This window comes from Rhipicephalus sanguineus, chromosome 1 (assembly GCF_013339695.2).
Source record: "Rhipicephalus sanguineus isolate Rsan-2018 chromosome 1, BIME_Rsan_1.4, whole genome shotgun sequence".
NCBI classification, from domain to species: Eukaryota; Metazoa; Arthropoda; class Arachnida; order Ixodida; family Ixodidae; genus Rhipicephalus; species Rhipicephalus sanguineus.
Window position 1 is genome coordinate 192669814 of NC_051176.1, and position 26892 is coordinate 192696705.

At 41.9% G+C, this 26892-nt stretch overlaps 2 protein-coding genes across 2 annotated transcripts in view; one reads left to right on the top strand and one right to left on the bottom strand.

Moving 5' to 3' along the window:
• Positions 1-200: 200 nt before the first annotated feature.
• On the bottom strand, positions 201-22968 carry LOC119404643 (mitochondrial ribosome-associated GTPase 2). Its single transcript, XM_037671223.2, has 7 exons — positions 22646-22968; positions 22067-22214; positions 21828-21943; positions 17055-17276; positions 13688-13826; positions 7723-7895; positions 201-440 (listed from the first exon to the last, which is right to left on the bottom strand). The coding sequence occupies exons 1-7, from the start codon at positions 22757-22759 to the stop codon at positions 240-242; spliced, it is 1113 nt and encodes a 370-aa protein (XP_037527151.1). The 5' UTR covers positions 22760-22968; the 3' UTR covers positions 201-239.
• A 263-nt stretch (positions 22969-23231) lies between these two features.
• The window catches only part of LOC119404624 (anillin), a 56000-nt gene continuing 52339 nt past the window's right edge, over positions 23232-26892 (top strand). Inside the window, exons 1-2 of the mRNA XM_049418469.1 lie at positions 23232-23434; positions 23558-23666. Of these exons, the coding sequence (XP_049274426.1) occupies positions 23408-23434; positions 23558-23666 (136 nt within the window). The 5' untranslated portion in view covers positions 23232-23407. The remainder of the gene's footprint in view (positions 23435-23557; positions 23667-26892) is intronic.

Sequence of the window (26892 nt, forward strand, 5' to 3'; positions counted from 1 at the left end):
CAGCTTCTGAGGCATGACAGCCCTATTTTTCAGCAGTAAGTTTTTCAGAAGTATATAGACAACAGCACACAGTTGTTCAACATTTTGAGAAAGCATTTAAAAGTTGTAAACTCGCCGAATTAACATGCACACAGTTCACTCAACACCACAAGTGTTGCAAAATGACACTGTGGCACAGTAGAGGCAACATCAACAAAATAATCATATAAAGATAGTTTATCACTGTAATGTACAAATGGTTAAGGCTTTTGTTGTGTGGAAGCATCGTATGCACTCCTGATGTACTTCAAAACATCTAAAAGGTTCGTGCCATATTTTGCAGACACTGGAAACAGGGGATAACGTCCACCAATTTCTTCTCGCAGGATTTCTAGGCGGTCAAGTGCACCAGGCAGGTCAATCTTGTTGGCAATCACAGCATGGGCACCATCAGTAAAACCCTGAAACATATTAGGAACATCTTTCACTTGAGCAACTGCTTGCGCAGATTCATGAAGATTCTGAAAACACAGCGATTTCTCAGATTTTATCACATTACACATAAAGGGGAAAACTGAACAACTTCGTACATTCATCAGGCCAGTATTTCATGTCGAATGTTTAATCCAGTAAGTTAGTATATATACACTCCCAGTACTGGTGATCAGATAGCTGTATGTAATAAAAATTAAGAAAAGTGCTAGAGACAGCAAGCAGTGAAGATGTCCTGACTGCCAGGAAATGCTCTTGCCAATAACGTAACAAATCTGACCTGTAGTGCCCAAATAGCAAGCAGCAGCTCAAACATGATAAGAAATGTGTCATTCAGCAAGAAAAGGGTAAAAGGAAAAAGAAGGCGTGGCTCTTTATGTCATGCAGGCCCTTGGTTCTGATACAAAACATGTGGGAAGAATGTTGACGATACTGATTCAGGCAATGGGGAAAAGCATCTGCTTCAAAAATCGCCCTTACACCATAGAACACCACATGTAATTATCTGCTACAGGTATTGTTGCTTACTTTTTCAGACCATCGCCTCACAACATTTATTTGGTCCTGCATCGGGCAAGCAAAAACTGTATAATAGAATCCTCGCATCTTTTGAAAGTCCGAGTCTGTTTTGCCACTGTCTGAAATCTGCCCAAGACATTGCAAATGCTTCACAATATCCAGTACAGTTCCTTTGCTATAATCCGATTCTATTCATGTACCTTACACAATGCAAAGTTGGTACAGGGACTTGAATTTTTTCTTTAGTTATTACTTTACAAAAAAGAAATCGTACAGCATGGCATGAATGTACATGAACACGCTAAGATTGGCCTTAGCCAAATGCCCAGATGAGATACTCGCAAATGTTTGCCAATGGGCAACTCCTCAGTGAAGGTACCTTGGATGCGAAGCTAGTGAAATGGACACAAGACTAAATTACTGATCACCGGCTAAGGTAATTGCTCAAAGTTATCTATTCAAATGAGGTATAGCAATTTCAAAGCAAATTTGGGACTCCAATGCAGCTTGCACTGCTAGCTGTTCTCTTGCCAAGATTTGATACCAATTATGCCATGACTGGTTTTTACAACTACCACACAAAATCTGTTGTGGAGTTCCCCTTAACAGCTTTGCTGTAAAATTCTTCCTATAACAGAAACACTTCCTGGACGGCGCTTTACAACTCTCATTGTATGACCATAATTCCTGAGCAGACCTGGTAAAAAAATTTTGGACCACCACCACAAAGAAACATTGTGCTGTATAAAATTTTAAACTTGCAGTGTATAGCTCTCATGTTAGCAAGTGGTGCTTCAGTCCAGTGGAACATTCAGTTACTGGCTTGGTGCTGAAGCAGTACAGAAACTGCACATGCAAAGCTGTTATGGAACTAAAACATTCATCACACTACAGCAGATGAATTTTCATGAACTAAAAAATTAATATTGATTCATTTAGTCATAAATTTTGTTATGGTCAGTGATAAACTCATTAGTATGCTCACGAGAAGCAGGACATCACTCTGCCCTTGCATGATGCAGGCACTTCTGGCCATGCCTGCAAGAATTATATATTGTGTCAGGAATGTCTCTATAAGACCTATAACTGTGAGATAACATTCTTAATGGCTACTAATGAATTATTTAACGTTTCTTCAATAAATTCCCACCATACTGCATCATGTAGCAGTGCCGAATCCATGTACCACCGTTCAAGGGGCAATTCAGTTTAAGCAATTTCAGTGATGTGACTGACTGAAAAGCTGTTTTGGAGCAGGTTTTTGGAGCAGCAAAAAGTGCGTTTTGGAGCAGGAAAAAGGGCTTTTGGAGCAGCCAAAAACGTGTTTTGGAGCAGGGAAAATGGCTTTTGGAGCAGCTAAAAGCTCTCTGCCAAGTGGAAAAATGGACCGTGTGAAGCAAAACAGTCAAATACGGAGGAACTCTTTTGAAATGAAAAGTTCTGTCCAATAATGGGTGTTTGCATAACACCACTGGATCACTGAACAGCCCCGTAAGCCTAACTATTGGCATTGCGGTCTTATAATGGCTTAGAGTGGCCAAACAAACAATGCAAGTAGGGTTTCCCAACTACAGTAGAATCTCGGTGATATTTGTATCGCCCGAAATTTCGTACCATCAAAAAACTAGCAAAATCTGTTTTCAAACCATGATATACACACAAAACATTCATTTCTGTCAAAAGAACTTGCACATGCCTTTCTGGGACACATGTGAACGGACCAGTAAGGGACGGCGCGGCTGGCTGCCTCGAAAGCGCGCGTCATAGCTTCGCTTGAGGCCAACTGAAAACTAAGTGCCAAAGTCCACTCCACCATAGTGACAAGCGAAGACTGACACGAATGCCGAAAGGATTCGTGCCTTTTTTTACGACTATATTGCCTTTAATCTACCGCTGCGTTATCCGCGTACTTTTGGAGCTCGTAGTTGCTATCGAGCGCGGCGGTTGTGGCAAATGGTAGTTCTGTTTTCAATCCGCGTGCGCTGGCCACGCATGTGCCTTCAAAACTACGTCGTTTGTTGCTATCTACGATCGCATCTGCCGCGATTTTGTCCGCAGCATTTGCGGAAAGCAGCGTCGCTTTGACTGGGTGAGCGTTGAACGCGCGTGCACTTTCGGTGTTCCGTTAGTTTCGTCGTCGCCATACATGATCGTGGCAAGAGCGACCGCGGTTTCATCCACGGCGTTTGTGGCAAACAATAACCACCGTTCTGACAGTGTGCGCGCTGGCCGTGCACATACTTCCGAAGCTTCCAGCATTCTGCTCTCGGCCATCGCTCGAAGTATTCGGTACCAAAGTTCATATCAACCGCCGCGACGCAGAAAAGTGTTCGGAATATCCGAATTTCGGCCAATTCGGCTGGGGAATTTCCCAAATTCGTATCAGCCGGTTACGTTTACATTATAGTAATTCTAGTTCACTATAGTTTACATCAACGCCTCCTAAATTGGTTTACTATCAGTTCGCAAAAAGCCTGGATTGGATTGGGTTGGGTTTTTCCAATGTGGCTAGATTACGCACAGAAATTTCGATTTCCGGGAGATTTTCCTGCCAACTGCACAAATGTAAGAAATGGTCGAAATCCGGGAGACTTGGCAGGTATGCATGTAGGAGGCTTTCGTTCGTTTGCAGGAAAACTGTTTAGCGATTTCGGAGTCCGTGAACATTCTCGGAAAGAGATGCGGCAGTATCTGCCCAAGAGAAAGGAATTTCTTTGAGAGTAATTCCCAGAACGAAGAGAGTCTCTGCATGAACCACGCGGTCGCCTGAGGGCATAGCTGAACACTGCAAGAAGTCCAAATACGTCTGACATGCAGGTCTTTGGAGTTTTCAGCACACCTGTTAATCCCGGTGCTGCTTCGTGGCCTCAATGTGCCTCTTGCTTGTAGCATGAAAAAATCCGTAAACAGGAGGTGGGTGCTCGAACCGGCGTTTTGACAAGTGGACTTGTCTTCTTCAAGGCTGGAACTGGAACAGTTCCAGCCTTGAAGAAGACAAGTCCACTTGTCAAAACGCCGGCTTGAGCACCCACCTCCTGTTTACGGATTTTTTCATCACAAGCTTCATCTTCCACTTCCTGCTGTTTTTTTTTTTTTTTTGCTTGTAGCATGTCGCTTTATCGCTGCAAAACCATGCTGTTCGCAGTTAATGGTCTGACTGCAGACAATGCAAAATCTACTGCCACCGCTGCCTTAGCGATGCCAAGATGATATAGTGTCACCATTTTCATACATTGTTCAGGATGTCGACATTGAACTTGGTGGAATGACCTGAGGCTCTGAGATGGCGAGACACGAACAATGTGAATTCCCCTCAAGAAACGTGTAGCGATACGCTTTTTGCTAATCCCGCCGAGGACGGAATAGTCTTTGTTCTAGCCATTCCACGGTGAACCTAGTTTTTCACGAGTTTTGCTCTCCGACTAGAGTCATGTTCCGTGAAAATCCTCAAACAACATGAACTGCAAATTAACCGCGCCAGTTCACAGCTGGTGCAAAGCTTGTCCGCCATCTTGCCAGCTTCTCGGTTTGCGATAACCGCGGTTAGGAGACTAACTGCTGTTATGTCTGCCGTGTAGCTACCCCTAACCGTGGTTAGCCGCAACCGTAGTCAACTTGACCACGGTTAAGGCTGTCCATGTGACAGGGGTATAACACTGGTTTGAGCAGCGGAACTTATACCCCTGTCACACGGGCACCCGTGAACTCCGTTTAACTCCCTCTTCTTTTCCTCGAGGGAGATGGGGTGCATGTCACACGGTCACCATTTCGCTGAGGAAGTTAAATGGAGCTTTTGGTGGAGGGAGTTCGGTAATGACCATTTCGGCTCGATGGAGTACTCTCGTTCCCAGCCAGCTACTGCTACGCTGAAAACCGCACTAGAAAAGCCTTTTTAATGAGCTCAATTATAATTTTAAAAACTATGCTCTTTTCTGCGTAGCATTTCACACACCATAGTGTAAGTTTTAGTTGTATTTTTTCGGACATCAGCGCTTGTACTCTCCACACCAACGCCTCGCCAAGCCGCCGCTGTGAAGCGTCGCGCCATATTTGTTTCTGCACGTGTGAGGCGCACGCACAAGTACTGTGACAGCAATGGTGATTCCGAGCACTTCATCAACACACAGAAACACGTTTTTGTTGCTTTAAAGGTGTCTACACAGGCAAAAAATTTGACGTTTCGACGAGCGCAGCAGCGCTGTTTCTGCCCCATGCGGCAACCGTTGAGAGCTTGCACCGAGCCGTGTAGCACGGCCACAACTTCATTCTGGTTAAAGGGGCCCTCTAACACTCTTCAACCCCCCACGTTTTACTCGTGGATTGCGTAGTCTGAAGTACGGACGAACTAGTGCAGCAAGAACGGCAGCGATGGCGGCACGCAGTACGAAGTTATTCAATTTAGAAATTTCAAAATACAAGAAAAAAAATGCCTACCCTCAACTCGATTTTCGCGGGGTCACGTGACCACATTTCACTCTCTGCTGTGACGTCGGATGGCGCTCCAATGAAATGGGCTGAAAGCTCTTACGTAGGGGAAGCTCACACACCATTGTTGCTTCTCGTTTTCAACGTATTGTTGACGTCGTTGCCATAGTAACAAATGTGGCTCCTGAAACCTGACTTGTCAGACCTTGAACGGGCGCTACTAAAGTACTGCTTCGAAGCGATGATGATGATGATGATGCAAACTTTATTGGGGTCCAGAGGAGACGCAGACTGGCGAGGCTTTGTCTGCTGTTCCTTGCTGGATTTTTACCCCTTACAACGAAATTCCCTGTCATTCCCTCCTCTTATTCCGAGAAGGGAGTTTGTGGAGCGGCATGGGCCATGGGCAGTTAAACACGGTCGCCCCTACGCGGGTTGTTCGGTGAGCAGCCCAACGAATTACAAGTGTGCAGCGACAACAATTCAACGAAGAGGATTCTTACACCGTTTCAACAACAATCATGAGCCTACCGCACATGCGGAAAGAGGCAGCTCGCAAACGTACAGACGCCATGACAGACGCAAAAAGAAGGAAGAGGGGCAAGCATTTCATATGGACATCCGACCGGCGCAGGCAAAAAAAAAGAAAAACCAGAGGCGGAATGGCAACCAGCGCCTCTGTCGTACTTTGTGGTTGTAGTGATATTTTTTTGTTGCGATGGCGGCTATTTGGAGTTCATTGAAAAAGCACAGAAAAGAAAAACGAAACACAATAGTAATCTCAACTTTAATGCAACGCCGTTATTACTTCTAACGTTACATTTATCCAATCATAGGCCAGCGCTCATCTTCGTCATTTCCGCCCGCAATAGTTCTGGCAAGCGCCACTACGCGCTGATGCGGTCAGCAGCGATGTAGCGACTTCAACGCGTGATTAAAATACTAAATAATTTGATATCGGTGCTTAGACTTATGCTAAAATTATCCCCAGCCATCAGTCTACGCAACCTGCAAGTAAAAAATGGGGGGTTGAATAGTGTTGGAGGGCCCCTTTAAGCTCCATTAAGGAGTTCAATGCGGAGCGGAGATAAACGGAGTTCGGTGGTGGCCATGTAACAGGGGTATTAAATAAAGGGGTAAAAAGATGACAGACAAGGACGCCGCTGTACTAACAACTGAAATTTTACTTCTATGTTGCTGAGGCGGTGCGGTCGTACCAGCTCGCAGCGAGCCGCTCCTTCCAAAGTGCATTTTTGGGGTGTCATGCCAATTTACAACAGTCTGAAGAGGATTATGTCGGCCTCCAAAAGCCTGAGCAAGACAATCCAGCTCTTAATGAGCCTTCCCATCAATCAGCGTCCGGTCAGGTCCCCCAGAAAGCGCCGGGCGACGTGTCGCGAAAAATGATGCACGATCCCATTTCTCTCGTGGCACGAAAACTTTGCCACGCGGCAGCTTTGGAGTGTTGCGTTTTGTCGCTGCTGGCGCGCTGCGCACGTTTTTACGCTACTGTGCTAATAGTTTGGTGCAGTTTTGGCGCAGAACAGCGGAGATGTAGCAGGTTTCACGTCTTGGCGCAATTGGTACAGCTATCGCATCACTGCAATTTTTGTTTACTCAAATTCTCCTGAACTTGGTTACCCAACAACTTCAATTCCAGAACTGAGACAGTTATTGATTACAAAGCTGTTAATAAAAGTTTGTTAATTAGTAGCTAGCCTTACTCTCGTCTTGCAAGTAGCGCCATCTCTTAGTAATCCAGGTGATTCGACAGGCCATGACAAATATTAATATTAATATAGATAATATATATAGATGATATAGATATGTATTGATACAGACAACCAGGTACATTCTCTTATTAATGGCATCAAAAAATAAAAAGAATGTTCTGGAAATACAATAACCTTTTTTAAAGCATCGTGCAACAAGTAACTATACACATACTACAAGCGACAATCTTGCTGCTACTGCTGTTTTTTTTACAACCCGAATGTATCTGCTGATCATTTTTAGAAAAGAATCCCTAACAATGCAAAGTGTAACTCTATTATTGGAAAATCTCTTAACGTGACAAAGCATTACAAAAATCATGCAGCTGACACTGCATAATGGCTTTTATTCTGTAGCTTGCACACTATGGTGCGCAGCAGAAGCTTCTAGAACTTAAAACAACAACGTGAATAACGGTGACAACTCATTGTTCTGCCATTTACCATCACGTTTGTCTGTGCTCTTGGAATGTGCTAGCTCCCCAACACATGCACTATGGATTAGAGTGAACCAGAGGCCTCAAAAGAACCTTGCCTGACGGTAGAGCTCCAGCTCGGAGAGCAGCACAGTGTACTGGCTTGCTGGGTCAGGGCACTGCAGGTCTACAACAAAAAGAAGGCAGCCACATCGCTCTGCGTGCCGCAAGAAAGCATGGCCCAGGCCTCTGTTTTTGTGGGCACCTTCCACCAGGCCTGGAAGATCAGCAACTGGACATACAATTTACCAGAAATGCATCTGCATGCTTTGTCTCACTGCTTGTATTACAGTAGAAACATGAGTTTTTTACCTTCAGTTTTATAATGTGGCCTTCTAATATTTTATCATTATTTTATATAACTCAAGACAAAATGATTAAGCATTGCCTGTTTCAGTCATTTGACTCATTTAACACAACCAAAATAAGGACACAGGTAGCCGTGCAAAGCAACAGATTATGCCAGGTTACAATACTATTAAAGGGTGAACATAGAAATTTGTGAAGCTCTAAATTTTACTAAAATTGCATAGTTCTAACATAAAATATAATCACAAAGATTGCCGTATGCATTACAGATCCTACTATTCAGTGAAAAACTTCTGTTGGCTGAATTTGGCTAGCTGACTTTGCAATGAGAATGTTATATTGCAACGAAGCAGCAGTGCTGGTGGTGGCATTTTGCAATGCTGCCATTAAGCCAAGTTGGCAGAACTCTAGTCCTCACCAGTGACTGTCCAACCTAAATGCTGCAATTAAGATTTCAGCAGCATAAACCTTCATAAAGCGATCATGCTTATGTAAGATATTTTATCAAGATATAAGTACAGCTGCATCTTTTCCCAGTGCATGCATGCTATAACATTACTACTGGTTTTATGAGAAGCAGAACTTTTTGCTGGGCTGCTAGTTGGTGCATGTTACGAAAGCAATAAAGCACCAATGAGATTTACACAAGAAGTGACATGGACAAGCACTTCTGAGAAGCACGTTTTTTGGCAGCTTGATCCAGTTCCACTTACAATATGAAAAAAGTTAATAATAATAATAATAAATTCTGGGGTAATTACATGCCAAAACCACAATATAGCACGCTGTAGTGGGGGACTGCAGATTAATTTAGACTACCTGGGTTTCTTGAATGTGCACCCAAACATAATTAATGAACATTTTTGCATTTACTAGTTCCCAGTGAATTGTGGCTGCCACCGCAGGGAATTGAACCCGTGAGCTTGTGTGCGAGGTCACAGTAGGTTGTTTGCAGTGTATTTCTAAGCCACCATGATGGGCTGCTTTAAACTTGATTTTGCTTATCAAAATTGTTTTTATGCAAACATGTACCTTTCACATGACAGGAGGTGCACAGAAGTCTCTTCTTCTATGCTATATCCATAAGAAAAAGGGGAAATAAATAAATTAGGGGTTCTTCATTGGCAAAGTAACTTGTAATATCGAAGCATAATGCTGAATTCTGACAGTACACCATATCGGTCACTCTATCACCTGGCAAAAGCATTGTTGCGCAAATCGTCGGGGCACGACAAGACAGAGATGTGGTGATAAGCTGGTGGGGCCCACATGTCTATGGCAAAATGAAAATGTGTTGGGTGTCTGAATAGCAGGCACGCATGAAATTCTTCAGGGGGTTCTATTCACCATGCTGATACATGCGTTCATGGAGTAGTGGTTGCAGTATTGGACCTCTGTGTTAGAGAATCCTGTGGAAACTTCACTTTTTAAATTTATTTTAGTTTTTTATTTCTACATTTTATTAGTTTTTTCTTAATTTATTTAATTAATTTCTTAACATTTTTATTTTGTTAGATTTTTTGTTATGTTAGCGAGTCCTGCTATCACAAGCCAACAGCTCACGCAAGCTTTTCTTGCACTTTTCACTCATAGTGAGGCTTCTAATGCTTAGGCATTAAAATCTATGGGAAATGAACTTACAGAACGTCATAGCCACTGAGTCACAACAGTGGGCAGCAGCCACATTGATGGAAGTGAAATGTAAATATGTTCAAGTACCACACTTTGGGTAGATGTTAAAGAACCCAAGTGATCAAAATTAGTCGGAATTTCTCCAGTATAGCGTATCTCATAGCCTCTGTGCTCCATTAAGGTGCTTCCAGCTGGATTTTCCTCCTTTCTGCTCATTAACATCACCTACTGTCTCTCGAGCCACTGCTTTACTTGGCAATTTGCTTTATTCCGACGAGCCCTCACATCTAGTCTGCACCGAGTTCACTGCAGTACAACCAGTTTCAGAGTAGAAAACAATACACACTTCAGAGCTAACACGCACATGTGCAGTTGCCCAAATCTTTAACTAGCATGCGCGAGTAGCAATATTTTCTGTGTATTTTCGCCATATGACTGAATTAAGTTCGAAAAAAGGGTGAGGGCAAGTGCATGCCCAAAAAGTACATGCCCACAAAACAATTTTTTATAACTTTGATCCAACCTATGGCGCTGAAACAGAAGTCACTGCCGCGCACGCTAGTTAAAGATTTGGGCGGCTGTACATGCACGTACACACACGCACACAGATGTTGCATGTCTCTGAGTCTGGCAATCGGAATCAGGCAAAACCTGTAGAGTCTACCTTCAAAGAAAGGAAATTTATGTACACCTCATGTTCAGTGTGATTCCTAGATAGCTTTTTATTGCTGCTTATAGACCACAACACATTGCCTTCCTTCCCAATATTCTGTATTTTTTTAACCAATTAGCTACAACTGCAAATGGGGTGGTGACCCACACCTAGACTAACCAACTTGCTACTTCATCTTGCGGAAGATCCAAATCTCCAAACTGTTGAAAACAAGATGAAACTTACTTGCTACAAGTTTAGCATTTAAAATAATATCTTTTGAATAAGTTTTTTTTATTTATTAAAACCTGAAAGCACAGTGTAATTGGAGCCATCATGTGCAAACGCTTGTTGAGCCCCCATCTTATGTGACAATGGCAATGATACTGGCTCTGGCAGTCGGCTGTTGCTGACGATATTAATGCCATTTTAGTTTTATTGCAATAGCAATTATATGGACACTCTCGGCGGATTTTTGCCGTCGCCGTCATGTCCCGGATATGTAATGTTTGTATATCTATAAAAAAGACACAAAGAAAAATAAAGCAGAAGAAAAATTTCTGAAGTACCTGACCGGGGAATCAAACCAGCAACCCCTTGCTCCCCAGCACGCTGCGTTAGACAACTCAACCACACACCATGTGCGCGCCGGCGAAAGAACAGTGAGCTATTTATGTTTACCATTTAGCGCTGGTGGTATGTAGATCTCGGAGGAGCTTGGGCGTGTTTCCTATCACGCAATGCTCCTACCTTTTCTTTCAATTTGAAAACTGCCCTTGAGACGCGCGCAACAAAGTGGCCCCTTTCTGCACCAACTAGTAATGTGGAACGAACAAAAAAAAAAAAAAAAACAAAAAAGAACACCGGGCACCATAGGTCAGCAAACTCACTCATGAGTCGAATCACTCAGACTCACTCACTCAGACTCAGATCGAACCGTGAGCCTGAGTCTGAGTGAGTCCGGGTGAGAAATACATTGTTGAGCTTGAATCCGAATGAGTCCAGTTGAGGAAAACATTGGTGAGTGTGAGTCCGAGTGAGTCATTTTGAGGAAAATATTGGTGAGTCTGAGTCGGAGTGAGCCCTAAGCGCGAAATACATTTCTTCAGTGCTGCAGCTGTTGCTGTCACCAGTGGTACCAACCACATGCATGCTGATCACTCAGATGAATTATACAGCAAAGGACAATTTCAAGATTAAAAAAAGAAAGTTTTGGTTCATGGTTGCTGGCTGAAACTTTCAGCTGGGATTGAAAAATTGAAATACCCGGAGTTGAAATACGTAATGGAAGTTGACTGCACAAGTCTATCATTACTGTTATGTAAGGATGGCACAAAAGACGCAATATAATGCCAAAAATAAGCGATAACCATGGATTTCATTACAAGGATTTTGAACGTTATTACTATATTGCCAAGCGAAATTCCTTTCAAAGAACTTTGCTGAAAAGTTAGCAATCCTTTGCCACTGCAACAATTCTTTAATGTCTGTGCTCACGTAGCCTGTGCACCTTCTTGTATTTCTGTCAAGGTAACCTTGCAAAATTTGCTGCTAATTATAGCATTGTTATTTATCAATGCTAATAGGCACTGCATACTTTTATTCGAACTCACGCTGCCTGACCGTGTCCTCCGGATTATGGCTATGAAATAAACATAGCAGACACAGTGCAAAAAAAAAGTTCTATTTAAAGGCTTGCACAAGCTGGACCATGCATTGTGCAACATCACTCCTTTTTCAGTGCTTTCAACGTCATTTCAATGGTCATGTGATATGTCACACTCCCAATGCATATTGTGGGGATGCTTGCATACCCTGAGAAGTTGTTTTCACCACAAGGCACCCGTGCGTCCTGTGGGCCGGCTTCACTGCGGGACACTAATGTTGGTGTAGTCACTACCATACGAGAGATGGTGCTCTGTTTAAGGTCCCTGTATTTTTCAAAGGTAGCGCAAACCATTGTCCGAAAAGGAAAGGGAGAATTTCCTCCCCGCTCTCAACGTCTCTCCTCTCTTCTTCGCCCTTTTGTGCTCCCCTATTGGACCAGGCTCGACACGTAACCAGTTATCCCCGATGACCCCTCCGCCTCCTGCTCCCATGGCGCCGGAAAATGACGCCATTAGTGGGCGTAGAAACACCGCCGCACGTGCACGCTTTGCGTGAGCGCGGGCTTCTTATAGCTTTTTATGGTTTGCAAGATGCCATCGGCTGCAGCCAGATGCCAACTTGTTGCGCTGTTGGCTGCTCGAACAGCATTGCCAAGGGTGTCGAGCTTTTTTTTTTTTTGTTCCTCGTGGAAAGGAAAACCTCAAACGGCGAGCGATATGGTTCCATTTTATCGAGAGAAAGAATTTCGATTGCCACGACAGGAGACTTTGTGAGGTAAATCGACCACTATTAAACACTTTCACGTATATTTGCCGTTCGAACTCTTTTAGATGGAGCTAAGGCTTGATACTGATGCCTAAGTTAGACAAAAAAAAAAAAAAAAAAAAAAAAAGCGGCGTGACATTATCGGCAACGCTTTCTCGCACACTACATTTACAGTGAAAATAATTGTTCTGCGAAAATTTAAAAATACCTTTGCAAGATGTCTGTTTTCTCGCTCAACCCTGGCGCGACCCGTAGATTTTACAAAATTCATTTGCCGAAAGTCGTTAAAAAGCTTCCTCTGAGAAAGTTGGAGCTGTTCCTTTAGCGCTCATAAATAGAGGGTGGTGATGAGATTGTACGATAAAGAAAGAGACATGGCAAGTAAGTAGCATCGATCGATCAGCGTAATTTGCTGAACGTAAAAAAAAATTTACTTAGCAATAGTATGCTGCAAAGCTGCACGTATGCAAACTATAATTTTAAATGCATGTTTGTTCTCCAACCCTCTAATATTTTTTTCCCTGAACTATATGTTTATTTGAAGCAGGTGTAAGTTTTTATTCTTTGTGTTGTTGGTTTTTCTCTGTTCCCATGGTGGTGCCACCTGGCGGCGAGTATATGTGGGGTCATGAGGAGCGGCGCTCTCTCTTTTGGCCCTTGGAGTTAGTTCCAAAGAGTCACATATGATGAGGGGTTCATGGGGCAATTCCGCAGATCATTCCCACAAACTCCCTCCCGTGGTGAGGCGCCGCATTCATGTTGCATTGTGTGTGTTATATTGGCATTGTGTTTTTGTATAATTCGGCTAGTGGGCTCACTATGTGAATATATTAGCATGTTATGATTTATATGATTCAGCTGGCGGGCAGGCTTTTCGTGTAAAAGGTGCAAATAAATGCACATTTGTTTGTTTGCACTGCAGTGTGTACTGTCTCCGTTGTTCCATGAGCAAGAGAGCCCACAATATTTAGTGTTGCTGTCAGTACAAAATGTTCTAATTTGATCATACCATGTCACAACGCTGAGAAAGTATGCATACCAGCAGCAACTAGACTTACCAGCCAACTGTAGGTAATCGTCATAGGTCACAACACCCACATGTGGCCTCAGTGTTGTAAAAGGGTAGGCAGCCACTTTAGGCCGGGCTCTTGTAATGGCACACAGCAAAGTAGATTTACCCACATTGGGAAAGCCGACCTGAAGGAAATAATGCAAAACAGCTACACAGAAGCTTGAACAATATTTAGCAAAAGAGTGATACAGTTGATGCTTTCACTCTGAGAAGAGCCATTGAAAGTCCCAATTTCCTGTTTAAAAAAAAAAATCCAACACGCTTGTAAAAGACATGGCAGTCACTAAAGATGGCCCGATTAAATAAAATAGTAATCCCTACTCCAGTAAAATGAGTCATTGAGAGATAAAAATACCAATCAAGATTAAGCCTTTCTTGAAAAGAAAGTATGTCAGAGAAAGAAAAAAGATTGGTCTCCTGCAGGCAAAAAACACCACAATTCACAGCACAGGCTTTACTAATCACTTCTGCCTACCTTCAATACCGTGAAAACCTTCAACATTCAAGGAAATAATGTTTAAAATATCAGTGATATGTTAAATAATGACCAACTTGGATGTACAGTTTAAGCCAGTTACCTGAACCTTGTTTAGATAATTTTTCCAAGTTCCCTGAACCTGACATGTCCAACCATATTATCAGACCGCAAGAATAACAGGATCCCAAACAAACATACCCATTGTGCCTACATTTTATCTCATAAAAAACAAAGATAAAGCAGGAAAATACAATGCCCTTATTTCGGTTTTCCTTCCAAGATAATTCACCTTTTTGCATCCACACATATGCATCAAATATGGATAACCTATCCAAAAGGTTTCAATAAAAAATCAAATTGCATTCTGCACAGCAATATGGACCACAGAATAATATATACAGGGTGTGCAAAGTATTAAAGAATGCAATGATAACTTCAGGAAAAGCAAGGATTTTCTAAAAAAATTATATATATCTGCACAAAATTTTTTAGTGTCTGTTTCATGGCCATATAAAAATTTAGGAGTTCTGCATTCGTGAAGTAACTTGTGCATAAGCATAATGCTGAATCTTTACAGCCTATCATCTACCAGTGAAGCATTGCGTGAATAGTTGCATCATAAGACGTAGATGCAGTGTTGCAGTGGCTGAAGCCCTGTTGTCCATGGCTAAACAAAAATGCGTGAAATGTCTCAATGCACTAGCTTGCATGTGGGAAATTCTTAATGGTGTTCTATTCACCCTGTAGGTGCATGCTCTCATAGTGTAATGGTTACAGCATTGGAATTTTGTGCTAGAGGCTCAGTGTTTGAAACCTGCGGAAATTAAAAAAAAAATTATTTGTTAATGTTATTTTCCATCTGTGTACTTCCTTACTTCTTAAATTTGTTTGTTTACTATGCTTTACATTTTACATCAAGGGGTAACGGTTTTGTATTAGCAATTTAAGACTCTCACTGCATTCAATCTTCCCCCCCTCCCCTCTATGCTTTTATTTAATACATTCCAGAATACCTTATCCTCCATTTTTTTCTTGATTAATTACTCCACTTAATAATTATGACTATTGCTACTATTATTTACTAACTATAATTGCAATATACTTTTCATTTTACACATTTTCGGTAAAATGACCTGCCTTCATTAATTAACCTATCACTGCTACTAATTAGTACTTATATGCTACTACGTATTATCTATTATCGTGTAATAATAATATACATTAAACTGCTACTGCACGTCTTATACCTTATACTTTACTAACAAGGATGGACAGCTCCAGACAACTTGCACACACTTTTTGTTCATAATGAGTCTTCACTTAGGTATTAAAAGCTATTCAGTGAAACCACCTTCATTTTCAATAACTGACTCAATGCAGATCTGAAAATGGATGCATGCTGTTATCAGGTGTGCTTGTGGATGTGGACAATTTCTTTCAGAACAGCAGCCTGGGAGAGTTTCTGGTAATGTGCACCTGTTGTTAGTGTCCCTTTCAGTGGTACCCCAGTAAAAGTAGTGCAGGGAATTTAGGTATATTCTGAACTAGGAGGCTATGATAAGTGCATGACATGGTCATTAAGGTTATGCATATAGCCATTCTTGGGTCATGCACGCTATAGGTGCAGCCAGAGAAAAAAAAGGGGAGAAGGGGGAGAGTTCAATCCTCCCCCTGAAATTTTTAGTTTGTATGTCCATATTACACATAAAACCCACTCACAAACCTTCCCCTCCAAAATAAAATCGTCGCTATGGCCCTGACAGGCCTTGTGGGAAGATACTAAGCTTCCTGGCAGGCCTTATGGAATGATACAAAGCTGTCACACAAGTTTAGTATTTAATATCCTTGTGCACAAGATATTTGATTAGTGGTGGTGACTATTCCACCCATAGCTGCTTGGCAATGACCTTCATTGACCTTTCAGGGCTATACCTAATGATGACCCTGCATCTGCTGGAAAAGGTCAACCACCTGCCAGCAGTGCTTTCTTTCCCTTTGTCACAGGTGGCTCACCACTTTAAAAAGCCATGGGTTCTTTTCTGAACTTGCAAATGAAGGATCCTGTCACATTCACCAATGTGCCAATCTCTCAAGTCTATGTGACTGGTAGCTATGGCATGTGGAACCAGGGGCGTAGCCAGAAATTTTTTTCGGGGGGGGGGGGGGGGGGGGGGGGGGGGGCTCAACCATACTTTATGTATGTTTGTGCGTTTGTATGTGTGCGCGCCTATATACGCAAGCAAAATTGAAAAATTTCAGGGGGGGTTTGAACCCCCCCAACCCCCCCCTTGGCTACGCCTCTGTGTGGTACTACATATGTTTCCATATACCATGTCCGGAATCAAAGCTCCTACCTTGAAAGGAAAAAAAAATCGCTGCTAGATAGGTGACAGAGTTGTTGAAGATGAAGTTAAGTGCCTAGACTAACCGTATTCATCAGAAATGTTAACTTCTGCTGAAATTTGAAGCTGCATTTTCAAACATCTTGTGCACCCAATACACTTTACACAAGTGAATTTCATTTTCTATTGAAACCTTTAGATTAGTTTGCTCTGCAACAACCAATGCTTTCTTCTGTTGGCAGTGTTATGTTGTTAGGTTGCCTGTTTACATGCTCGAGCATCATGTGACCACTCCTTCTTAAAAAGGTATTATTGCTTCATTAAACTATCATTTCAAATGAGCATCCTTTTGTCCATTACCATCGTTTCACCCATGTTTCTTTCTTTTTCCATTCACTAGCATAAACTCTAGATGACTGATTACAGCACATTTCACTGCTGTGATCACAGGAATTTACACGGGATGTTGTTATAGAGCTATTATTTTGTTTTAAAAAGGTGTTTCATGCTTCAGAACACTGCTCACTACTCACCAGGCCAGCCTGAGCCATGGCCTTCATTTCAAGATGATAGACAAGCGCCTCTCCCTGGGCGCCTAGCTGACAGACACGTGGGTGACGATTTGCATTTGTCAAAAAATGATGGTTTCCTCGGCCACCTGCACCACCACGAGCTGCTAGGAACCGGCTTCCTTCTGTGCTCAGATCAGCTATAGGGCTCTCTTCCTCATTACACACCACAGTACCTAATGGCACCTGCATGAGTACACAAGAGAAAAAATCACGCCATATTCACGGAATGAATGATGATGAGTGGGGCGAAGCTCGAGAGGGGAGATCATCGGTAAAACCGTAACTCTCCCGTGTAAGTTCGCCCATTACATCATTAAGAAAGACGTAAGACTCGCAAGTTCACTTCATAGAACTCGCAACTCATAAGACTCGCAAGTGCACTTCATAGAACTAGGCGGTCACGTACCACGAAAGACATGCATGTACAGACCCACGGCTTTAGGAAGTAGAGCGTAGTGGGTTCCTCGCAAGTGCACTTAAAATTATGATGATTTATAGCGTAGTGGGTTCCTAGCAAGTGCACTTCATAGAACTAGGCGGTCACGTACCACGAAAGACATGCATGTACAGACCCACAGCTTTAGGAGCTTCGCCCCTAAAAATGTTACCCTGTTTGGTAGATCGAAGTTAAAGACATGGTATTACTTATCTGGGCCAATTTGCTTGTTTGCATGGAAAAATGTATAAGCAAAGACAATTTCATTGCTTTTAACATCAACCTGCCCCAACAGCAGGTGAATCCTCAGAAAACATATACACATCTGTCTCAGGTCAACTTTCCATCATGCCTCTTGCATTGAAGGGATACTAGCCCTTTCAGATTCCATCTATGATGAACTGTCTGTAAATGCGTCAAATTGACACAACATTATTTCAAGGCACTCGATATTCTATTTTAACAAAAACAATGCCATAATATGTTGATTTATGTGGGTTATAACAATTAATCCGAATTAAATTGTAATTAAATATCTATTTATCCTGATGTCATTCATGCTCTGTTTTTGCATAAATAAATAAAATCTCAGGCTAGAAATACCGAGCAAGTTCGTTTTTGGTTATGTTCATTTTGAGCAAAGAAAAACGATACTTTTGTCGTGGCTTGCGGTAAGCAGCACGTCAAACTACTCGTTGAAAATGGTAGTTCCTTCAGCAATGTGACTACATTCAACAGTAGAACGCAAAATGAAGTTAAATGCAGACACATTTATTATACAGCAGGTTCAATTCATCAAAAGATCAATGTATCTTGTGCTTTCTTAGCCACTAGTCGACACAACAGGCCAGAACAAGTGGTGTACACAATTGTGTACAAAGTGTCTCAAAGGGCTAAAGTGAAACACTAAATTATGTCAGACTGATAAATCATTCTTTATGAACTCTATTGTTAATTTTGCAATCGTAAGTTAATTATTGCAAGAGAAAATTAAAGTCAAAGTTAATTTTTTTTTAATTTTACGCCAAAACCTGAACGCTGGTACATCAGAGCGACATCATGGTCTTCAAAGTATTTTTCTGCATTTTGGACACAATGGCTCAGTTAAACTTCCCAAAAATTGACATGTGAAGTCCTTGGTTCCCTCAAAGTACAATATAATTCATTTCTACAGATAAAGAACTATGTCCTCATAATCTATCATGTCATGGCAAGCTGGTGCAAGAACTTCAAATTGGTGTCACCACACGTGTTTCCTTTTTGTGCCTTTTCTGCCTTGGAAAGCATTATTTCAGGGATGGAGCAGCATTTTTGACATTGTGGAAGGGTAACTTACTATTACCGGTGAAATCATTTTTCTCTTTAGGGTCTCTTTAACATGGTGGTGTGTGCATTCAGTCATGGTATCATGCCAATACTGAGCTCTTTTTATGACGCACAGTGTGATGAACCATTTCAAAAATATGCAAGTACATTAATGATGATTTGGTGCAACTGTTACAAATACATTTTAAAAAACACACAAGTGGCATCACATTTCACTAAATGCCTGCATCTGCTTCTTGCAAGCATGGACATGCCATGTGATGACCACATTAGGATCTTTGATATTAAGCTAAAGCTCAGGCGCAATATCTGAAAAGGGACACTTTGCTCCACTAATAATAAAAATATATGCTGCCAAAAAATGCAAGGTCAAAGGGGTTATCAGTGTGGATCTTGGCATGCACCATTACAATTGTTGGTACCACCCACTTGAGCACAGAAAATGTACAAATGTAAAAGGGAAAAGGAACAAAATGCTTACAAAGCGAGCTACGTAAGCATTTCCATTTTACCCATATCAAGGAATGAATGCGAATTCCCACCCCAGAGTACTTGACAGGTGGAAAGCTGCTCTTAGATGGTACTTCATGCTACTTATCATCTTACCGTGTAGGTGAAGTAGTACACTTTGAGGAGGAAAAACGGGTCAAGAAAGACACGACACATCTCCTTGTCACTCTTCCACTGCACTTTGTCCTAGTCAAAGTGTGCTACTTCACCTATATGCCAACTAGCTTTCACCTATACATCAACTACATCACCAGTTAGCTTTCAGCCCTACTGATATGCTACTGATCTGTTACTTTTTCAATGCAAATAGCATTCTTGGCATTGTCAGACCAGTTTTCTTGCATCTAACCAAAAATATGGGCTGGAACATGGGCACATGCCACTCTTCAATGAACTTGTTCGATGTCAACTTGGGCACGTGCCACTGGGCATGTGGCGCTCCTGAATGAACCTGTTTAATGCCAATTTGGGTGATTGGGTATGTGATACCGTGTACAAACTGTGTCACAAAAAACACAATGAGGAGCCTGGCCACTGTCCTTGCCTAATACATGACATATTTAAGCTATTTACATACTTGGATGAAAAATAATTTCAGATTATTTCTGCCTCTATAAGTTTTTTTTTGTCTTCCTGGTGCGGCATGCATTCATGCATACCTCGCCTTGAGGCAGATATTTTCAATTGCAACGTGTACATGTCATTAGCAGTGCAAAAATTAAAAAGAATGAGGAAAACACTTGTACGCCCTGTTATGATTAGGTGTGACTACTTATGCTGCCCTACGTGCTTTACGAGTGGCAGCGCTTGCCTGAGAAATCCTGACAAAAACAAGACCCTTTCAAAACATTGGCTCCAGCAAAATCCCTTGATTGATGACTTCTCATCACTTCATCATCCTCCATAACCCTTTAAACTTCTCTGTTGTTGGGATATGTAGCTTGAGAGATAACCGCTGGTCATTAAGAGTAACTGACTGGATTCCAAGGGAAGGCAAATGCGTGAGGGCGAGACAGAAAGTTAGGTGGGCAGATGAGATTAAGAGGTTTGTGGGTATAACGTGGCAGCAGAAAGCACAGGACCACACAGGAGTGGGCACAAGAGTGGGCACAGGAGTGGGCACAGTCAGGCTGATAATAGTAGCTTGAGAAGTGCAATTCAAATGACTTCATACGGCTCCAGATGCCTACCATGATAAAGCATACAAGGCTCACAACATTGAGAACATTAGATATGCACTATCTTTAAATGTTGAAATGACATCCTGGCTCTATCAAAACGACGAGAAACAGTTAAAGCTTTATGAAGAAAATCACAGCAGGCACACTACAGCGCATCACCCCCTTATCCTCAAGCAGGCCTTGACTCAACTCAAAGCCTGCTTTTGACTCCTGACCTTTGCGTCTCATGCTTTGTGGTCATTTGTACAATGAGGAGCTGCACAAAAAAAACACCTTTACTGCAGTGAATGCGAGGAATTACAGGGAGAACCTGATTACAAGAATTCCCTTACACCACTGTGGGTCGTCATTGAAACACTGTGACCACTAAACAGTAAAGGAAGTAGTTTTTGGCACTTGGGAACAGCTCTTGGAACATCTCTTGGAACAACTCTTAGAACAGGAGGAATAACACTTTGGTGCAGAAATTTATGCTCCTGGAGCATGGTTCGGAGTGGTAACCCATTGCATGTAACCCATAATCATGTTTAAAGAATTTGTCATCACACAAAGTACATGCTTTTAAGAGCTACTGATCTTATGTGAAGTGACATTCAAAATTATTGCTGTCAATGGTAAAAACAGCATGGCGTGCAATTGTGCACTCACTAAGGTGCATCAGTATATGACATACATCACAAAGTTTCATCAAAGCAAAAAAATGAAAGGTAAACGGCACAATATTGGCAAACATTAGACAAAAGAGAGAGAAAGAGTGTGAGATACTCGCCATGGTTCGCACATTGTTTGTTTAAATTTCCAGAAATTTTATACAATTCCAAGTAAATGAAACTATAAGTGCCCATTACAGGATGACACATATTAAGGACTTCCCTTTATTCTTTGAAAGATCCACTGTGATTTAAAGCCAGGTAGGCCGAAGCCCAGACCATTAAGTGAACTCATGCGATTTGGTGTCGCTGCCAAACATGGAGGTTACGCCTCACATCAACCACGGCACAGACCTGGCACAATGAACACAAAAAGCAGCACATTATGTAGCAACATTTCTTTCTTGGCATAATTGGACCACTTTTAGCACTGCTTATATTAGAAGGCAGCACTGCTATCCACTTTCTAGAGTTGAGGTGCAATGTTTAGTGAAGAAAGCTTATAAAATTGGAGCGGGCCACACATGTATGACTTGTGTAACTCACTAAAGCAGACTATTAAACAATAAACCAGACAGGGCCCAAATCTCCCATTTTGTGCATAGAGAAAAAAAAAAGAAGGAATACTTGCAGGAATAATGGTGTGTTCCCCAGATCGCCCATGCATGTCCTTGCCAAATCCTCGCAGGCCAGCATTGCCAAATATTGTTGAGCCTACATGCTCCAGGGACTTGACATTGCTAGTTGCTGCAGGGGATTAAAAAAAAAAAAACGCACGCACACACACAGACACACACACACGCAAGCATAAACAAATTATGTTAGATGAAAAACTGTACTTCCTCACTCAAAAAAGTAAATGCATCTTGCCTTCAAAAATGACATGACCACCATTTCCACCATCTCCTCCATCAGGGCCAGCATTTGGGTTACATAAGAGCTTCATAAATGAGATGCAACCATCCCCACCTGGTCCTCCGATGACTCTGACTCGTTTCCAGTCTACGAAGTGCGATGGCTGGCAAAACATAGGGCAATGACATCAGTTAGTGACACAACAGGCCACATTTAGTAGGCTTCGATAACAAGGTTATGCCTACATAATACCTCTAGTAACGGCTTTCACCTATTAAAATAACATTACCGTCAAGGCTTCTTCCTACTTTTCGTCGCATGGTAGCTTTAGGTTATGGCAAGCAATGATCAATCGTAAAACAACTCGATAGAAGACCTGCCTTACTTTTTGATCAAAGAATAAATATGCAGCCAATTTATATTAAGCTGCTGGACTCCAAGCACCCAGAATTTTATACTGGCCACGTTAGTTCTGTAGTAACTTAACGTCAGCACGAGCTGAGAGCACCCTTTGAGCTTGTTCTCAGCTTGCGCACATTTAAACCAGAATCGTCGCAAAGCGGCGGTCCCGCGTATACCACATCGTTTACTTACTCGTGCATGACGAGATTTCGGTTTGACATCTCGCATTGGAAGTGCCGTGCTGCACAATCTGATCAAAACGTGTTCTCGCGATGAACAGGTCAACAATATCGGCCTCAGTATCATCGCCTTGTTTAGTCGAAATAGTGATCGCTTATTACCAATTCCTGCGAACAGATGCAGGATTACTGACTTTATTTCACAGAGAAGAGTACTTCCGCGACACTAATAACTTTGGACCACAATTAAAAAGAGCGAAAGCAAATGAACGCTCATTTTGTACGAGAAACCGCTAGAAAAATCGCACATGACCAGCGCCATTAATAAAAGCCACCGACTTTGGCTGCATCTTTTTTAGACTTGATTTATGAGCCAGAATCCCTAGCCGCGGCCGGCCGCGGCTTCCTTCCACTGTTTCTTCAGCTCCCTAAAAAACAATGGCACGTTTCGAACTCTTAAATGTTATAAGTTTAGTGCTCTCATAAGTGATAATTTTAGAGGCATATATTAACACCACCGCATGCCACCAAAATGCGGTTAGAAACTGCTGGGCCAGCAGCAACAATGGAGTGCTCTCATTTGAACTTTGGCGGCGGTTGTAGCGGTTGTAGCGGTTGGGACGTCTGTTTCTGTGTTGTAACTTTTGTCTCCGTTCCAGTATAGTTCCAGTGTTATACGTATATATTTAAGAAAATATTGCTCCTTGCAGTAGATATTGGTTCACCAGACTTCGCAGGCGTGCTAGTTTAACTGTCTTGCGCGAGCGTTGTCGAAATGGATGATATTGAAGAATATGCCAGGGTATGTGACCAACTCTTTCTGACCACACCCGCTGGTATTCTACAGTGCGTTGTTCGCAAGACATCTACCTTGCCGTGTGTAAACTAGTGCCCAGGGTTTTTTGTTTTTCTTTTCTTCTTGCAGAAGCTCGCGGAACGCACCAAGGCCAGGGGCAAAAACTTGCATCACAAAACGGCGGAACCAACTCCCCCAAAGCGCAGTCTAACTGCTGATGATTTAAATTATCATTGTGGTAAGGTTGGACAATTCGGCGTCTATGCTGTGCCGCGAATATTTTCTTGCGTATCGTACATTCTTGTATATTTTTTGCCAAGAAATTTAATGCTGTAGTTGCGTTTCATACTAACGGTAGGAGCTGAAGAATGCCTAACGGTCCTAATGCTCAATCGAGGCGTTTTGCGGGGTTTAAATGTTGCACTTGTGCGCTTGCACTGTAGTACGGAGAACATGTATTAGTGAGGTTAGAGACAGCAACAGTTGTTAGTCTTCTGAATATTTGGCATAAAACCGTTAGTGAATGTGTCTCCTCGTGTACGCGGTGGCCACGGGGTGTGTCATGACCTTGCAAGGTGCGTAAATTTTAGTTTCATAAAGGTAGTGATTGCCTACAAAAAAAGGAAAAATAATTAGTGAATAGTTTTTTCAGCTTAAAGATCTTCAATTTGCTGAAATTTGATGATGCTCGCAGTATGTTGCATATTATATGTAACAACTCGGTTATGTTGTGTAATTTAGCACAAGAGCGGGTAAACTGACAGGTTAGCTATGTTTTCTGTTACAGTTAATGCCTGCATATTTGTTTTTGTCACTGTAGCACCAACAAAATTGCCCTTGTGGTCAAGAAAAAACGCTCACTGTTGTGTGCTTATGCTGTAAAAAATGGCATACGTTACTGGTTTAGTGCTTGTTGAGATGAAGTTAAGGGTGTTTTGTTTTTTTTCTGACACTTGTATCTTCAAGTGGAAAAAAGTTTTTGCCTAGTTGTCAGCAATAAATAAGGAGTGGACATCAGTTTGCCATCGGTGAAATCAAGATGTTTCTGACCATCCAGCTGTGGTTCACTGAATGCCTACCATGTTCTTTATGCTTGTTATCTCGGACTTTGTCTATGCTGCATTCCTCCAGTTCAGCCAGTGTATTCATGCTCACAATTTCAAGATGGAATGTTTTTGTTTATGTTCATACCTACAACTGCTTTCAAAAGCAAGCAGCTTGACAACATCACTGCATTGTGGCACCACCTTGCATTAATAACTAAGAAGTGTGCACTACTCAGGCATCAGTGCTACCATGACATTGTGTCTGGCCATTTTATTTTGTTTATGGTTCATTTGATGCCTACCATGCACTTGTTTATCATCTCTGATTTGGCTCTTCTGTAGTAAAGTTCATTGAGTGCATCCATGCAATGTTTACTTTGGCAGCTTCTGTAAAAAATATATGCAAAAAGATCTAGCAAAATGCATTGTGATTGAGAGTTGGGCTGCAGAGAAGAGAGCTCGGTGGGCTTTGCTTTTATCAGCATGATCATGACGCAGGCTGTGTCCACTCCATTGAGAGACTGACTGTAGCATGCATCAATGGCTTGCTAAGTCACTTGATAATGACCACCTGTTACTAATGTGCACCTCCTATGTGATAAGATGGTAAGCCGAGCTAGTTGATTCATGTTCATGATGGAGTTTGTGTAGCGCTCATTTGCAGTACCCAGGACGAGCCCCTGTTTTTGTTTGTTTTTCTTGCCCTTGGTCCTACTCGTGAGCGCTGCTTGAACTTCATCATGAACCCTACATGTGTGCAATCCACATTGCACTTGATACTTGTTTTGTACATGATAAATGGAGGCTTCATACCATAATTTCTCAATTGACAGCCTTCTAAAGAATTTGAGGCAAAATTGTTTTCACAATTGTAAACCCTTTTCGCAATTGTAAAGCTAGCTTTCCTGCGATGCAGTTAGCCCAACTAATGTTGGCTAGTCACTTCTACAAACAGCTTGTTCAAGTGCTGCTTGCTTGCGCTATGGAGCAGAAAGTGTAGACGCAGCTCTCTTCATATAAACGCGCATAATAGACAAGCCCCAGCACATGCAACCAGGACCTCCTCTTCACTTGAAGCACAACAGGTGCCACCATTAGTTGGGCTAATGTGCAGCGCAGGGAAGCGCACTTGCGAATTAGAAAACGAGTCTATTGTTTTATCTGAAAGGAGCAGTAACTGAGGGGGCAAAAAGAAGCGTACGGGTTCTTGTTCTCCAGAATGGTACAAATGGAGTTTCTTTTCATGGAATAACCAGATTTAACATAGTACTGGGAGGCAAAAGCATGAGCTAAAGCATGAGTACTTGCGCATGTTGGAGTAGTGAAGTGGATTGGCATGGAGATAAGTTCAAGGAAGTAGGAGTTGGTTTTTGTCTTGCATCTCTTCTGATAGCCTGTAGCAATTCTTTATATTCTGGTTAGTGTACTGCCCTTGCCGTGCACTCTATGAAAAGTGTAGTCGCTAAAAAATTCTGGTAAGTGCACATGTTGGAGTAGTGAAGTGGATTGGCATGGAGATAAGTTCAAGGAAGTAGGAGTTGGTTTTTATCTTGCATCTCTTCTGATAGCCTGTAGCAATTCTTTATATTCTGGTTAGTGCACTGCCCTTGCCATGCACTCTATGAAAAGTGTAGTCGCTAAAAAATTCTGGTAAGCTCTTATTTCAGAAATAAAGGTTTCAGTTTGCTTCCAATAAAAGTGGCTAATATTAGGTCACTTGGCAAAAACACTGAAAACACAACCGTCACTATGTTAGACAACAATCTTTGGAACTTAAAGAATCATTATTCACATACACTCATATGAAAAGCAAAAAGAACATACAGTGATATAGATCTGGGTGAATAACTTCATTTTTTTTTATTATACCAGGTACAAATATGCTATGGCTGAATTTAACCACCACAGGGTCAAGAAAAGAAAACTGTATTTTAAACGACTGCCAATTGTAAACTTTGTTTCTTATGTATACAATTCTTGCATTCATGCTCTGTTTACTTGCGAGAATCTCTTGATTTGGTTTTTTCTGGTACTTTGTGTTGTGCATGTAAAAAGTTAAAGGGACTGACCCCTGCCCAGAATGGCATCATGAGATGTTGATGAACAATAATTATAGTGATGGAATTGGTCTTGCTGATTGTGAAGTAAGGGGAAATTTTATGTATTAACAGGGTGTGTAATGTACAGACACGCCTGAAGAATGTCATTGAGTAAATGCACCGTACCAAAATACTAATGGTTGCTGCAACACTTGTAACATTTTGAACGTATGCACTTTTCTTCTAACTAGGGATGGGTGAATATTCGGGCGTTTCGAATATTCGAACGAATATTACAGTATTCGAATTTGCTTCGATACAAATTTAGATTATTCGAAATTTCGAAGTATTCGAAAAGAACGAATATATGTACATACCT